Below are 16,979 nucleotides of genomic sequence, written 5' to 3'. Positions count from 1 at the left end.
GCGTGGATGTTGAGAGGCTCGTGATGACTCACCGCGGTCACGGCGGCCTGCGTCTCTGACCTCGGCTGGTGGGGTGGGGTGGGGCGGTTGCGGGGGGTACCTCAACCACACGACGAGCCCTCCCCTTCGAGGGGGTTTTTATTTCCCAACTCGTGGCATGACTCCACTTGTTGTAAACACACGGCCATGCCAAGGAGGAGCGAACACGCAGAACTCTTGTCCAGGTAACATCCTGGAGCAGTTACCGCGCGGCAAACCTGCTTAGACTCTGTGTCTTGGGGGCGCTGAGAGAGGGGGCACATCGCTGAGAGGAAACTGCTCCCAGACCATGCGGAACTGATTCGCAACAGATTGAGCCTCTTTGTTACAAATAAAGCGCTATTGTTGACGCAAGAGCTTGTTTTAAAAAAAAAAAAAGAAAGCCTGCTACTGATCGCATTTTTTGGGGGTGAAGTCATTTTCCTCTGCAGCCTACTGTGGCCGTGCTTTCATAGCCTCTTGTACAAACTGTTGTGTTTCTTACCAGCAAAAACATACACCAACCACATCACTCTCACCACCTCACACACACACATACATGCGCACGCACAGACACAACACAACCGTCAGCAGGGACAGTGGTGGGACTGAATCATTTAAGAGGTCAAAAAAAATCCTCTTGCTCAAAATGCCAGATAAGTGTTACAGTAGGGCATGGTACAGTAGAGTCTCTGACTTCCTGTTGCTTACAGGCATAGTAACTGTTTAATCAGAGGCTAGGGTCAGGGCTGGCAGACACCTTTTCTGTCTCCTAACATGGTGCTGCATAACTATTGCAGTATATTTTGACATTTTACAGTATGTACAGTACATGTACAGTAATGGAAACAAAGACTGTACTAAATGTATTTGTTAGGATTATTTCCCCATGTGCCTGTAGCTCCTTGTTATAAACATAATAGGTTTTCTTGCCAGTTGTCAACTGTATGAAAATAAGCTGCTGTGTATTGTTCAGTCTTCCTGCACCAAGTGCTTTTTCTTATTAATTAACCCCAGCTCTCTCCAAAGAATTTGTAAAACGCTGTAGGTGGACTCCTAATTAAAACTCATTGATGGCTCTGCATCGCCATTAGTGAATGAGGGCTGATCTATCTGCTCTGTCGGGGGTGTGCGCCATATTGTTAGCCATGTGAATAAATACCTGGATGTTGCTGTGAGAAGCTCTCTGCACCAAGCAAGTGTATAAAATTGGCATTTTCTAGCCATTTTATTGAAATAACATCAAAATCTAAAACAATGTTCTACAAGCCATACTTGGAGCAAGTGGTTCTCAGTCTAATGAAAGCATGCTAGTGTGGGGCACACAGGGTAGTTCTGAGAAAATGAAACCCAAGGGAGGTGTCTAGATGGAAGTGCCAAGCATATCTAAAGAAAACAGCTTGCTCGCTGTGTGGTTGGTATGGCCAACAAAAAACTGTCCCTGGTACTCCTTGCGAATTTGAAGACCTCTTCCACAAAATGTAAACTTCATTTCCAGCCCTTATCAGAGTCACATTAAATGGTTAATAGTGAGGCTAACTACAAAGAAAACTCCTACGTGGCCTCAAGAAAACCCAGGACCCTGAAGCCTCCGGAGCCATGGAAACACGGGGCTGGATTTCTAACACTATAAGGCACCCATTTTGCTACGCTGTTGCGCACAGTGTTTTTGTATAAGACGAGGTGAAGCTGAAATCTGACCAAGAGCTGATGGACCTTTCATAGCATTCATAGCAAGCTGCTCCCATGCCATCTTGGTACATCTAAACTGAGGCCAGGGAAGTGTGCTCCAACAGTGCTGGAGATGATCCTGGTTTTTGTTCCACCTGAGCTCTTAACTGGATCATTTACCACACTAAATTAACGCATGTGACCGTGTGCTCCAGGTACTCAGCATTTCTTGTGCTGAACACTGCCACCTGCATTCATTTAGCATAGTAATCAATCCAGTCATGCAATCCCCCTGGGATGTACCATCTCAGGCTCTCTGGGACTGTGGGTAGGTTTTAAAGGAAGTCAGCCACTAAAGCAGTCTGAATGACAGCATTTCATCAGCTGACACCTTACTGGCACCAGTTGCGTTCTGCCAGATCAGGACATAAGGCTGAGGCTGTGCCTTTGCATACTATATATCCAATATGACAGGCACCAATCAAAAATAATGAGTATGCAAGTTATGGGGGCCTGGTGAATGTGTTTGGGCATGTCACGTGAGGACCAGTGACACAGATCTGCTAAGGCACAGGACCGAGGCATGACAGCGGCGGATTAGATCACCGTTATTGCCGTCATGTCACATAAAGCGGAGGCGGTTTATCTCCGGGATTCTCCAAACAAGATGGACACACACTGAACACTGACAAAGCCACTGTACACCAGCATGGCCTGCAACCATTATGAGCTTACATAGTGACGCTTAAGTAGTAGCGGTAATACTGCTGATGTTGTATCTGTTCAGAAGTGTGGCTGAAATGTGGTGTTCAAATGATTTGGGCGAGGGTTAGACTTACTTGGGTTGGCACCAGGACTGGGGGGTATGCCAGCTTGTGATGGCGGTACATCCAGAAGGAGAAGAGGATGATGGCCGCGATGGCCATGATGGGCACCAGAGAGTACAGCAGGGTGTTAAACAGCGGGGGTGGCTGCGTGAACGGGTTCAAGGTCGCTGTGGAGAGAGGAGGCAAGAGCGGGACAGGGGGAGAGCAGGACAGGAGAGAGTCAGAAAGGAGGGGAAGAGAGTGGGAAAGGAGGGAGAAATGGGAGTAGAAAGAAGAGGGAGAGAGGGAGATGGGGAAGAGGGGGAGAAAGAGAGGGGGAAAGTAAATACATGGGGGGAAGAAAAGAGAATGGAAGAAAAATGGAACAATGGAGAGAGGAAATGAGGGAGCAAAAAAAAAGCAAAAAAAAAACAGAGGAAAGTGAGGAAAGAAGGAGGGGGGAGAGAAAAAAAAAGCAGGTCAGTCCACGTGTGATAAGACATTTCACTCTGGCGGAAGTGCGCACAGAAAATACAAAAGAGCAGATGACTAAAAAAACAACTCTTCAGAGAAGCGTATCAACACCTATTCACACACAGAGCACCTTTATCAGAACAAATCTCCAGCACAGAGTACAGAAATGTTATCTGGCCCATCTCTGATAAGTAGGCGAACAAAAATCTTAAGACTCCTGTCAGTTCCTGTATGTTAGAGCTGAGTGCCACCCCCCACAGGGTCATTTTGCTTGTGAAACAGCCAGGCATTCTCAGTTTGCACTGAGGCTGCCTGGATTTGTAAACAAGTAGCTTTCAGTTTTCCCTTCTAACACCGCAAGTCCTGGGTTGTGTGTTACAGCCCGTAGGAACGTTTACACAAAGGCACCTTCTTGCACTCTCTCACACACTCGCACAATCATACCAATGATGTGGTGCAATGATTTTTTTTGACAAATACATCCAATTACATTTAGCCCAGAGAATGACACCTGTCCCAACCCCCTTCGTAGATTTCAGCAAGATTCACAAAGCCTCCAGTCTACAACAATGTGGCTGCAAAAGTCCTGTTAAGAAGTCCTTAAGGAGTAAATCTGGGGATGATTCAAGTTTGTGTGACGTGGTAAGAGGGCAGGATTTCCGCAGTCCCACAGAAAGCCGGTTCATTTCACAGGGCTGTGTGCGAGGGCTACATCTGATCAGGCTCTCGCTGCCATCCCGGGCGTTTCGGTTACTGCCACGGTTTCCCGCTCCCCGTCTCTGTGACAGAACCGGTTTGGCTCCTGAGCTGTGCTGAGCCCGAGATTAGAGACATGCGGTGACCGCGGCGTCCCCTCAGAGGACCGAGTGGTTAATGCGGGCACTGGCGTGACACCCCCTGTGGCGGCTCACACCGCTAAACGCCACCATGTTCTCTAGATTCCTCCATGCTAACAGAGGCTTTCTGTCGGTGACAGGAGCTATAGAAACATTAGAGACCTGCTTTATGTACTAACGATTTTCTACTTAAGTACTTGTTAACACATTTCCTGTTCTTCAAAGGTGAGACATACTGCATGCTCATTTTGGGAACACATATTTTCGACTCCTAACGAGTCACGAGTTCAGCTTTAAAAATATGTCCATGCCAACAAAATCCTTGTATGCCGTCAATGAACTCATAATTAACAAGTCCTCCAACCCTGCACTTTATTGTTGTTTTGTTGTTGATATAACACAGTATCAGCCTATTTTTCATCTCAGCTTTTGTGTTGTATATGAGATGTTTATGGATGGGATTGTTATAGCGCTCCATGCGATGGTCAAATTTACATGAGCAAATACAATTTTTTTTTTTACATGTGTTACGCGCAACACCACACACAGTTTTTCAGTGGTTTACTTGCATCAGTTAGATCAGCTGTGAGACAGACATTTGACCACATTGCACTTGTTGCAAATGTAAATTTTTAATTGTGTCATTTGCGTCAAAAAAACACGGGGGAATTTAGATGCGATAGCATCTTTTCCCAAGCCTGACTACGGTGGCCTGCTCCCGACCCACATGGGGTTTTTTTTTATCTTGTCTGGCTCAAAGTGCGCACTATGCTCCACTCATTGTGTTTGAATGACACACTTATCTGGCACGATTAGCACTTACCATTTTACACCTTCCATATTCGGGCCCATTTATCCAGCTGGGCTCTTGCTGGAGCTGCTGAGGTAAAGCATACACCTTGCTGAACTCTGGGGATCAGCAATGAAACCAAGAGTTTCCAGTTTCAAACAGCCCACATAGTTCAGCAACACACAACAAGTATCCATGTTGGATAGTTTAGCCACAAGGACTAGGATTGCAAGGGCAATGAGAGATGTTCTCTGTAAAATCACGCTATTTGCTTTAATTGGATTATTTAAACTGATTGATTATGTTCATCTAATTTGAGCTTGAAATTTGTTTTAGAATTTAAAGGAAAAGCCAAGAGGCATTTGAAAATGTAACCCATGGAATGCGTTTACTTGGCCCTCCCTTGCCTGCACTGAGTCAACAGCCCTGACGAGGCTGGTTTGGAAATGCTTGATACGTCCAACCAAAAACTTTTCCAGAGATGCATTTTCTCACAGAGCCACCCTTCATCATAAAGCTATCAGTACCTTTCAATGTCTTGCCTATGAAGCCACAGCGTACACAAGCCTGTTTGAAGCGTTGTATTTCCACAACACCGAGAAAAAAAAACTTCGACTTGTTTAGAAGATCAGGTAAACAATATGATGGAAAGATTCCCTAAATGAAGGCACTGCACTTACAGTACAGTGATTATGAGACAGCTTTCTTCCTTGGCTATTTCAGTTGAGTTATATTAAAGACTAGCGGTGCAAGTTCAGACAGGATTGTGATATATTGGTACAGAGACCAAAGGAGATATAGATATATTTTACTGCTGGCTGAGGATGTTGTGACCCTGTAGCTAAATATAAATGATGGGTGGGAAAAAATCTCTCTATACAAGCATACCGACATAAAAAATTAAGATAAAAAAAAATTTCATGAGTGGTTGAACAGGGACTTCCCTACTCTGATTTAAACTCTGAGAGGTGTTCTGTGTAGTAATGCAATGGAAAATCATACCATTGCCAAAAAAAAAGCCTTTTCTGGAGTAAGAAGAAAGGCACTCATTCACAGTCCTCTGTGCTTTACCTCCCAAAATACATTTATTTATTTGCTTATCGCGCAACTTTTAACAACGATCCCCTTACAAAAGGTGACACAGAAATGTCTGTTTCTTAGCTGAGTTAGGCGTTTGTCAAGAGAAAAGCTAATCAACTCTGGCAATATCAAGACCATGCAAACGATCCCGAAGGCTAAGCTGGCAGCAGGCAGGGGAAATTCGGGACTACATTACACACCACATTCACCCCAACGGCAGATCAAGTTTAGACTAACGTTCTGCCCTGTAGGCATTATGGATTAGTACATCTGGATAGAGTGAGAGTAGGGGAATCACTGTCTTTCCAAAAAGAGTCCAAGACCGACAGCCTTTGATAAAGGCTCAATTGCTTTTCTCATCATGTTTCAGGGTTGCCCAGAGAGTATCCCCCAAAAAGCCTTTAAAACAAAAAATCATTTCTGAATTAAATCTTCTGGTTCTGTAAATTTTCACTTCAAACGCTTTACTTTTTTTTTTTACTTTGAAACATTTTATAAACAAAAATGGGGGTGTTGCTTTCTGGGCAACAGCTGTACGAGGCCTGCTTGTCTTGTACCTGAGGCACGTGAGGTATCCAGGGAAATTAAGAGGCGGGAGCCCATTTTAAGCACGGAAGGTAACTGCCCTCTGTTCAGGGCTGTGCTCGGCCATGGTAAATCTTAAGGGCCAGAGGTCACCTATATGTCCGCAGTCCTGTCAGATTTCTCCACCATGCCCTGTGGCCCCGCTGACGTGCTCGCGCCCGCCGCTGCTGCCGATGACGGGTCACGCCATACAGACAGAGAGGGTTCCGCCGTGGCGGGAAGGAACACTTACTCTGCACTGCCTGGGTGTCGGGGCTGTAGAAGAACTTCTCGTTGCACATGTTCCCCTCGCAGCAGCAGAAGAAGACGTCCGGCCCCTCCTTCTTCTCCACACACTCGCTGCTGTAGAGAGACAAGACACAAGCGCACACATGCGCGCACACACACACACAAAATCCACTGTTACCATCACAAAATAAAAACCGTCTGCCTCAAACAAGACTCCCTGGGGACATGGGCTACACTGTTCTGCACTATGCATGCATGTACAATGATACTAGTGAGCGAGATGAGTGAGAAAACAAAAACACAAAAAAAAAAAAACAAAGGTCACATACACCTGCATTTCCCTGCAATATTTTATTCCAGGAACTAGAAATTCTGGCTGACTGTGTCCCATAAACTCCAAGCCACAAAGGGCCCGGGGGCAGCGCATCTACGTGACTGTTTACACTGTTTCAGCACGCGAGTGCCTGTGTATTAATAAGCATCTGTTAGCGTGCAGCGATAATCCTGCAGTGCCGAGCGCGGGAGCTCCCCCGGCGCAGATCGATCCTGCGACCGCACAGCGGGACAGCCGCGGCTGCGCCGACGAGCCGGGACAAGCGCTCGCCCTCGTTTGAAGCTCTGTTGCTTTTTTCCCCGTGCAGATGCTGGCGCACAGGAATGTTTTTCAACTTGGCTCCGTTGCAAGCCGAATCAGATAAAAAAAAAAAAAAAAAAAAAATATGGGGGACTATTATCAAAAAGCTTGATCACCTGGAAAAAAAAAAAAGACTCCACGCTGCCAGAGAGCGATTACACAATCACCGGGATATTAAAATGTTTTCATGCTTGGGGTGGGATAAATATGCGTCAGCTGTACAGCGCGGCGAATCGGACACAGGCGTCCACTGTACCCGCCGGCGGGCGCGGAACACTGTCCCCCTTCTGTCTCGTAACGTCTTACTCCAACATTTAGCCGTGCCCCCTAATTGGCAATTACGGCTGTCTTGGCAACGGCATTTAACTACACAGCTTATAAAGCAAAGTTTTATAAACAGACAATTCATTTTAGCATGTTGTAGCGAAGCGATCCATACCGGCTGCGAGATCCTGCAGTTAAAACACTTTATTTTCTCCACCACATCTGCACTTGCAAGCTGTCACTCTGAATTTGAGCATCGTACGCCTCTACTGTAATATCTATTACTCCCTCTGTATGATCGCTGCCTCTCTCTCTCCCTCTGCGGCCAGGCCGTGAAAAGGCGGGAGATAAGCGCTGGTTTATCTGTTTCCCTGTCCTTTCCTTCCCAGAAAAAGGCTCATTCAGCGGAGGGCGGGGGGAGGGGAGCCAGGCTAACGCGGGCGCCCGGCCTACCTGTCGTAACAGTTGACGTCGTCCAGCCAGCAGCCCTGCTTGACGATCTCGATGGAGCCGGAGATGTTCTTCCAGGTGGCGAAGCAGTGCCGCCGCTTGTCCTTCTCGCCGAAGCAGGGCTCGATGCCGCTGCGGTTGGTGCGGTCCTTCTCCCAGCTGGTGTTGTAGTAAACGCACTCCTGTGTCTCAGAGCGGCCCAGGATCGCGCCTGCAGGAGAGGGGGGTGGAGACGGTGAGTGGCAATCCCGAAACAATTCATTAAGGTGCAGTAAACTGTGCAGAAACACTTATTTCATACAAGGGCCACTTAAATCAATGGACTACAATATACTGAACACATACATACTGCAATATATACAAATACTTATAGATGTATAATACATATCACAAAACAGGCTACATAATGTGTGTACACATATACATAGATATATACTACAGTAATATAGACAGAGTAAATATATGTAATATACATTTATTATGCTACACATCAAAAGAGACTTATTCGGCATAAACAGTTAAATAGTGTTAAATAGTAAATCTGCCTGCGTGTATTTCGAAGTTGTGTTTCCAGAGCCCCACACATATGCGCAAGCCCATACACATGTGCACGCCACGTGATTTAGAGGTGCACAGGGCCGCGGAGGACGGCAAGCTCGCTGTCACTCTCAGAGATGGTGCCCTAATTTTAGAGATGCTATGCATTTTACAGCAGGTCTCACTCCCGACGGACCCGGAGAGTTAAAAAAAAAAAAAAAAGAAACAAAAAAAGCTGAACGGTAAATGGAACCGTCTCTCTGTAGCGTGTGCGTGCGCGCGCACACACACACACACACGTGAGAGGGATCTCCACACTGACGCTGGCATGCTCTCCAAGCCACTCTCACAGCACAGTGAAGGCAGGTCACTCCTCAGACCCTGCACAGCATCCCTCTGCTTCTCACTGACGCATACAGGCCAGCTGATACACATGGGGACCCCTCCCAGTTCCACAGACACACATATATATGTACAGATGCAAACAGGGGCGGCAGTGTAGCATAGTGGCTAAGGAGCAGGACCTGTAACCGAAAGATTGTTGGTTCAATTCCCTGCTGGGGCACTGCTGCTGTACCCTTGGGCAAAGCACTTAACCTACAATTCTACAATTGCCTCAGTAAATATCAAGCTGTATAAATGGACAATGTTGTAAAAACCTGTAACTGATGTAAGTCACTCTGGATAAGAGTGTCTGCTAAATGCCAATAATGTAATGTCATGTAGTATAAATACACACATACATTCGAAGGACAGTACTGGTTCCAATATAAACATCAGTGTGCACACCTATACAGAGGCATGTTATTAATATTTAACTGTAAAGAAAAGTAATTTCAGGGCACTATGTGACTGATGCGTGTCACATGCTAGTGTCCTGAAACTACAGGACAAGGTCCAGCAGTGCGTCCATAAACACATTTCCCATCATGCACCAGAGGTATTGAGGACAGAGTGAGTGTATGTGTGTGATCGTGTGCACGCACGTGTCAGTGTGTGTATGTGTGTGTGTGTGTGTGTGTGTGCACGCTGTGGACTCCATAAATTTTGGGGATTCTGAGAATGGTACCTGGCTTGTGTTACATTCAAGGCACCGATTGTTTGTGATGCCAAAATCAATCAAATTTACAGCGAAAGCCTCTAATTACCTACACCTAGGCTCAGCCGGCTTCCACACCACAAGCACATATGCAGGCCGTAAATCTCCTCTCCAGTTTAAACCGGACAATCACCAGTTCCGTCAGACATGCGGGCAGCACTGTACAACGTAACCACATGATGCTACACGGTGACTCCCGGTTACACGTTATTAGCAGCAGCAGAAGAGATTCGCCATCCCCGCTTCCTGTGTCTCTGCAAGTGGGCCAAAGTCACAGGCTCTTAGGAAGATGACGGGAGGCTGCCGAGGCCCTGAGGGTTTCGAGGACCTCCTCACCTCAGCACGCGGCCTGACTGATGCCATGACCACGCCCGGATTTTAATGAACATTTAGCAGATGCATGAACGAGGGTCACATCAAGGCCTTATTTAAACCCACACGCTGCGCTTCGTGCTGAACAGGCAGAGCATCAATGGAGCGATTGTCAGGCCGTGCACCGCTTGCAAAGCTTGCAAAGCTTGTTGACCCTCACCACAATGGGCACTTTTAACAACACAAAGGCACAGGTTCATTGTCAGATGTTTCCCTGTTTAATTAAGGCAATGTCAAGAATTGCCCGTGTTAATTACAGAGGAGAATAAAAGGGCTGGCATAAATACCTATCGAAAACCACCGCACCTACCCACAACCCAGCACTTCGGCACTAGAGGTGACAGAGCAGCCACAAGAATCCCCTCTAAATGTAACTGTCTGCAGCCGAACTGAAGAACTGTGGAACACTAGTACACATTATGCTCTGACAAGACCGCAATTTAACACAGAGGCTTGTCCAAGTTTCCTTTCAATAGAGATGCGCCGTGGCAAAAGCAAATCTTTCCGTTAAAAATCCTCCAGAATGAATCCAATCCAGTGACAGGGCACGCATTAAGAGGCATTCGGTTTACAATGCGACAATATAGCCAGGAGCAAACATATCGTTCAAAACCAGACAATGCAGACTGGGTTTTGTGGTATGCCAAAACAACATATTATGAGCGCACATTTAGTGACAAAACATCCCTCCTGTCAGATGTGGTGGCCTAACCACAGGCATATCCAATGATTTACAAATCTGTACACAGCTGAAAGATCACATGGGCATATAAACTTAATGCCAATGCCTGCATTTCTAAAAAGCCATTTCTTCTCCCTTGCAAATACTGGACGTCAAACTTGCCAATAATCTGCACTGTGGGAAAATTTTCCATATTAACTGCACTCTAATGATCTTTTTCTAGGTTTTGTTATTCCACATTTCATACGCTGAGAGTCACACTGGACAAGGGTTTCCGCTGAGTGACATAATTATGACACCATTTTGGTGGAATGGTTGTGAATGCGCAGAGAGGATGAAAGTTTCTCCTTAAAGACACAGTGTTGTCCCAGCAGAAACCGTGCTACTCGGGTAACTACATTGGGGCAGCAGTGTAACGTAGTGTTAAGGAGCAAGACTCATAACTGAAAGGTTGCTGGTTCAATTCCCCACTGGAGCACTGCTGTTGTGCCCTTGGGCAAGGTACTTAACCCAGAATTGCCTCAGTAAATATCTAGCTGTATGAATGGGTAACGAAAAAGTGTAACCTATGGTAGTTGCTCTGGATAAGAATGTCTCCTACATGCCAATAATGTAACAATGTAATATGCCGTCTCTGTGGCCCGGCCGGCTGCCACACTGATCGGGACAATTGAGCAGCACCGATGGGGGAAGGTGGGACAGGCAGATGACTGGTTAAAAAAAAATAAATAAATAAATTTTAAAAAAAAGCGTGGGCTTGCCACAGAACGCTCCGAGCCTCGGGCAAGAAAACCTGGGCACAAACTCGTTGCGCAGGTCCGCCAACAGAATCTTGGAGCCGCAAAAATGAAAAACTCTCTCAACGATCGCGTGCAGGCAACCGGGCAGACCGGCACCAGACTTGTTTGCTAGATATTTAAGTGGAGTCACTTTTTACAGCGATATTGTCACCTTTGCAATGTAAACACTGCGCTCTGGCACGTGCTCGGGGTGGATTTGTGTAGTAAAGACAAGATGGTTATCAGTTCTGTGGTGCTCTGCGAGTTAACCACTCAAAGGCCACCTGGGGCCAGTCTAGAAAAACCGATCACAAGTTTAACACACACAGGCGGTTTGCCATGCGCATATAACAGCGGCTTGAATTTCAAAGTTTTCTGAAGAAAGTAAATATTCAGAACTTGATACCAAGTGAGGTTGTTCACTTCAACAAACCAAGCACAGAGGAAGTCAATGTAAAAGGCCCTGGGCTTTAGTTCTCATGGAGCCACGCAGAGTGCCTGTTCATCACAACTTTCACCAGGCAGCTATTAGTAGCTGTGAAATGGAAGAAATATGCTGCAATGGAATGTGCCAGGTTCCAGTTCAGCCGCCTCCACAGCGTCATCATGTTAAAAAGCATGTTGACTTCCTGGGAAACACCCCCCACTGCATTACTGTGGTCAGCAGAGGTTGTAGTTAAACAAACATGGACATCATGTGGGCTTCCTATCGTAGCCTCTGTCTCCCTCACCGTACATTCTAACATCTAAACTAAATGCTCCCAGGGTAAAACAAACTGCAACCCTGTGATGACCAATTTAATAAATAGCCAACCTTCCCAGAAGTGATAGCAGTGATTGTGTACAGTATCTGATCAGAGGAGCTATGCAGACCGACTCAGCCATGGAGTTATGTAAACGTATTCCTAAGCAAACGAAAGGTCAATGGCTTTTTATGGAGCAAACGGAGTATTAGCCAGCGCGCGACCTCCCTGCTCACGTAAGCCGGGTTCACTGCCGTGGCACTTGGAGGCTGACGGGACAATTACTTGGACTTGGCGGCGTCTGGACTCGACAGACCCGCCCTGGGGGGGGGACCCTGGCATCTGCTCCGTGAACTCGCTTGCTGTCCAGTCTCAAAACGTGTCACAACAGGCCAGCGGCCGTGGGTCCAAGAGCCAAAACGGCGCTTCGCTACAAAGCCTTGCGCTTGGTTAGCGGGAGAAGGAGGAGTTTTTCCGCAGTGTCCAACTCCTCCGTCAGCAGGAGTCCCGCCTCCACCCCAACCAGCTGGACATGTTTGTCATTACATTAGGTGACGAACAGAGTACTGCAACAACCCCCATTCCATTTATATGGACTATACCGGGCCCGCCGCACATATACAAAGCACTTGATTAAAGACAGTGGTTCACTGCTGTGGCGGCACAGGGTTAGGACCTTGCTGGGTTTTTTTTCTGGGAATTAATTTGTTAATTGCCTTCAGCAAGGGATAAATCCCAGGGATTAGTTCCGGCGCATGTAGTCGTAGACACAAGTTGCTCTTATCGGGATTACAGGGGAATCTTCCGGAATTTCTGTCGCATCTGCACGGGGGGGAGGGCAGACGAAGTACGGCACAGAACCAAACCGCCGCCTGTCTTCCAAATGAGGAGCCTGATCCGACTGCGAATTAATCAGACGCGCTGACCCCACAGCTGAACTCAAATTACAGTCCCCATCTGACAACTTCATTTCCTTGTTAACAGGCTGATTTTTTATAAAAGGATAAATATGTTTATACACAGTATACATATAAAATTAATGTATATAAAATAAATTAAAGGGCCATGGACCTGGTTATATTGGACATCCAAAAAAAAAGGGTGTCTTTCGATCAAAGTCCTTTGAATAGAAACGTTACACTAGTTAGACCAGGCGGAAGTGCTGGCCCGCTCTCCTTTGCAAACTGAGAAGGATCCCTCCCTTAAACAAACTCAACAACCTCACTCCGGTGCCCCCAGACACCGCACAGATATAAAGGGCGCCTGCCGCACAGGACACGAGGGCTGAGAGACTTGAGATTGTGGCGCCATCCCAATCGAAGGTTGCGTGAGGTAAACACACTGTAAATAGACCCGGGCCACCCTGTCACTGTAAAGCAGCTCACGGGGCCGGCCAAAAGATGCAGCGCGCCCGTTTAGAGCTACGTTAGTCCCCCGACCGCCGGAATTAAAATACACACGGGGTCTTTCTTTAAAAACGACGCGGGACCGAAAAGGCCTACACACACCGCTTCCAAGCCACATAAAGGGTGTCTGGTTTCGGTCGCGTCCCGCGCTGCGCCGCGGCAGCTCCCGAGGAACGCCTTGGCCCGGCGCTCGTGGCTGCATTGTCTTCTCAAATTGGCTCATTACATGGCGCCCAAGATTAAGTGAAAGGGAAGTCGTTTGAAAAACTGCCAGTGCGAGTCACTCCCGCCGCCGCCACCTCTTCCCCCCGAGCCCTGCTACGTCACCGATTGGACAGAAGGAAACCTGGGGCCACTCCAGCGCAGCAATTTCCACCTGCTTGGCGGCGACGATTCCAGCGCGCGCAAAAGAAAGCGGGAGGGCGGGGACTCCTTCCTCTTTCTCCCACAATGCTCCTGGTGCCTGACGGGGAGTGCTATCAAAGGCCGCCATCGAATGCTTCATCTTTCCTTCCATCTGAGCCACATCCTTGCTGTGCGGCGCAAGAAAAGTAGCTTGTGCACAAGTTTGTTATTGAGGCGTGGCCCTCACTTTCGACCACAGCATCAGTAGCGAGGCTCAATGTGTTTACTCAGGCTCAGAGCCTAGCACTGCTTTTTTTTTTTTTGCTCTGTATCTGCCAATGGTACCAAGCCATGAAGTAGGAAGTCGAGGGGCTGCATTAAGTTGCAAACCTTCTCCATCTCACTTTTGGGCTGGTTAACACAGGGGTTTCTTCAATTTCTTACACAAAAGCATCTGCCAGCACCAAGGCCTAATCTTTCCCAGAGCCAGAGGCAAACTCTGCTTTGCTGTTCCCTCACTGACACGGTCGAAACCGGCCAGCTGCACTCAGCCTTTTTTTTTTTTTTTAACATCCTAATCAAACCGCAGCAGGTGACTGGCACAAGTGCCACTGCTGAAAGATACTCAACACAAATCGACTGCAGTTGAGGCTCCGCAGTCCTTTTTGAGCATGGATACTAATTATTATTAGGTTACGACAATTTGCTCCAGGGAACTACGGTTTCGCCGTGTTTTCAAAACCACTGTGGTGACTAAGGAATGTCTATTGTGTTTAAATTAAGAACTCCATCATCACAAAAACAAGTTCTCGATACTTCATCCAGCCACAGTGGCTGGCTCCAGGAGAGGGAGGAGTGCTCTCAGGGTGCGTGTGGAATCGGCCTCTAATGTCAGTTCCGAGCAGCCCAATCTCTGACCTTTTCCCGTTTGCTTGATTAGATTAACGATTTCCCCCCGTTCCCCCCCACTAGCAATGGCACGGTCCATTTAAGATGTGTCCACAAGTCGGCCACAAGCTTCACATACCCACGTAAGGAAAACAACGGAGGGGAAACGTCTCTAAGTGGATTGTTTATAAGGCGTCAACCGCATGTTCACTGTTTAAACTTCGATCATTTCCCATATCCTCTGGAGGAAAGGTGGGGGGGGGGGGGCAGAATTGTGGTGGAGCAGCTATGCCCTACAGGGACTGCAGGCCCCGGGGAAGTGGGAAGTGGGAGGTAGGGGCGGGGGTGTGGGCGGGGCAGTGGAAAAACACTGGGCCCTGGGCGGATGGGACAGCGGCGAGCTGAGGGCCGCTTGACCCACTGCAGTGTTGGGTTGCTGCTGAGTCTGGGCCAGATTGCATTACTTGCACGGCGAGCGAATCCCCGGCCTCCGGCGCACGCTGTAACGCCATCCCATAATACCTTTTTCAGGGGCTCGAAATTACATAATGCATCAAGCACTACCTCGTCGAGGATATTGCTTTCCGCCCCATGTAATCACATTACCGCGAGGATGTGGCAGGGAAATGGGGGTGGGGGGGTGGGGGGGAGGTTAGGAGGGAGGGAAGAAACCGTCCGAAACTGTGTGTCCAAGAGGTACTGCTTCATAGGGATGGGGCTGAGCTGTCTCCCTCCCTCTGAAACAAAGCCGATTGAGGGCTTGCCACGACACTAAGCAAGGCTCTCAAACTGCAAGCCGCACTACACACTCCTAAAATGAGTGGCGGCCTCAGTTGTGGAGTAGACAAAGCAGGCCTGAAGTCGGTATTCACAGCCTCTGCCTCCGGCTAGAAAACCGAGCTGGGACGCAGTATGTGAAAGAAACCTCTGACAGGAGGAGTAGGCCTAAACCCCTCAATGCTGCATCAACAAGAGGGGCAGGGAGTAGAGAGGACACAGGAGCCCTCCTCCAAAACAAACTCACTTTAGTGTCACCCAGTGCTGAGGCACTGTTAAAGCAGAACCAACAAAGACTGATATGTACTCGGTGGACTAGTATAGTTTCAGGCCCTCCCCTTCATGGAAAACGGGGATCTCTTCTCTGTTCTCCCGCTGCCTGCTTCGCTCACTGCTGCTAATGTCAGCCAACATGTGCAGGAAAGTAACGGTGCGCACTGCGTGAGGGCGCAGAGGTGCTTATTATCCGTCCTGTAGTTGTGGCACAAAGCCTTTCTGCAGACTTTCCGGCACTTGGCAAAGTGGGGAAAAAAAACACAAAGAAAAGGATGGACTAATTTAAAGGAGTCAAGGACATGCGTGGGACTCCAGGGTTGTATCTCTGTGCAGCAGGTCAAACTGCACTTACCACTCTGCAGTGAGCACAAATTAGCCACGGAGTCAGAGTGCCTTTATCAAATCACGGCTGTAGAAAAGAGAACCCTCTCCTACTGCAGAGCAGTAGAGCTCAGTATGGGGGTCAACTGATGCTCTGTGCATCGGGAGAATGTGCCGGCCTTGCTACAAGCCACTGAGGACAGAGAAGGGGGGGGGAAAAAACAACCAGTCACAAAGGCTGCAGTCTTTCCATCTGCGAATTAAAACAACCCAACTCAGCAAGAGAATCCAATCCCTTAATCCGTGCTGGAATGTCCGGCAGCCTATGGGTCTCCGGTTCAATTATGCTGCTGATCGGCGGGCGCTGACGTGAGGCCTGTGCATGCAGGCCCTGGTCAGCCATGTACTGTACGCTCCACACCGGCTCTGCATTCCCCGGCTCCTATTCTGCCGGAGCACGCCAGCGATGGCCCGCAAACAGGGCACAATCTCACACTTCATCCTGCAGGAACCCGGACAGCTTTCAGATGGCTCATTACCATCCGTGTGATGGTGGTGGTGGAGGGGAGGGGTAAGATAACCACCGGTGGTTGATGGGATCAGCCGATGAGGCCGGAGAGGCCTAGGAGAAATTCGATAAACGTGATTTACGAGATGGCGGAGATAAACTGGTTCATATTCGTCATGCAACTGACTGCGCTTAGCGTGTTGAGCATGTCAGAGCTCGCGGCTGCAATTTGGGGGAAATTACTGGCCACAACTTTTAATGCAAAGCACGGGGCAGTCTATTCCTGCCAGTCGACATGATGAAGTAACAGTCCTGGGGAAAATGCATTGTATTTCAGGATGACACAGGGGTGCTGCCTCCTCAAAGTCCTCATAGTGCCGGTTCATAAACAAGCTGAACAAGTGCCCTGT

At 48.0% G+C, this 16,979-nt stretch overlaps 1 protein-coding gene across 3 annotated transcripts in view; it reads right to left on the bottom strand.

Annotated features, from left to right (window-relative positions):
* The window catches only part of LOC118788862 (activin receptor type-2A-like), a 44,127-nt gene that overhangs the window by 12,635 nt on the left and 14,513 nt on the right, over window positions 1–16,979 (bottom strand). For 2 of the 3 annotated variants that reach the window (XM_036545020.1, XM_036545022.1), the window contains exons 2-4: window positions 7,840–8,047; window positions 6,493–6,602; window positions 2,529–2,683 (exon numbers count right to left, since the gene is read on the bottom strand). In XM_036545020.1, the coding sequence (XP_036400913.1) occupies window positions 2,529–2,683; window positions 6,493–6,602; window positions 7,840–8,047 (473 nt within the window). The remainder of the gene's footprint in view (window positions 1–2,528; window positions 2,684–6,492; window positions 6,603–7,839; window positions 8,048–16,979) is intronic. The other variant, XM_036545021.1, reaches the window with a different exon arrangement.

Source organism: Megalops cyprinoides, chromosome 14, assembly GCF_013368585.1.
Source record: "Megalops cyprinoides isolate fMegCyp1 chromosome 14, fMegCyp1.pri, whole genome shotgun sequence".
NCBI classification, from domain to species: domain Eukaryota; kingdom Metazoa; phylum Chordata; class Actinopteri; order Elopiformes; family Megalopidae; genus Megalops; species Megalops cyprinoides.
This window is presented reverse-complemented; position numbering and strand designations above follow the sequence as displayed.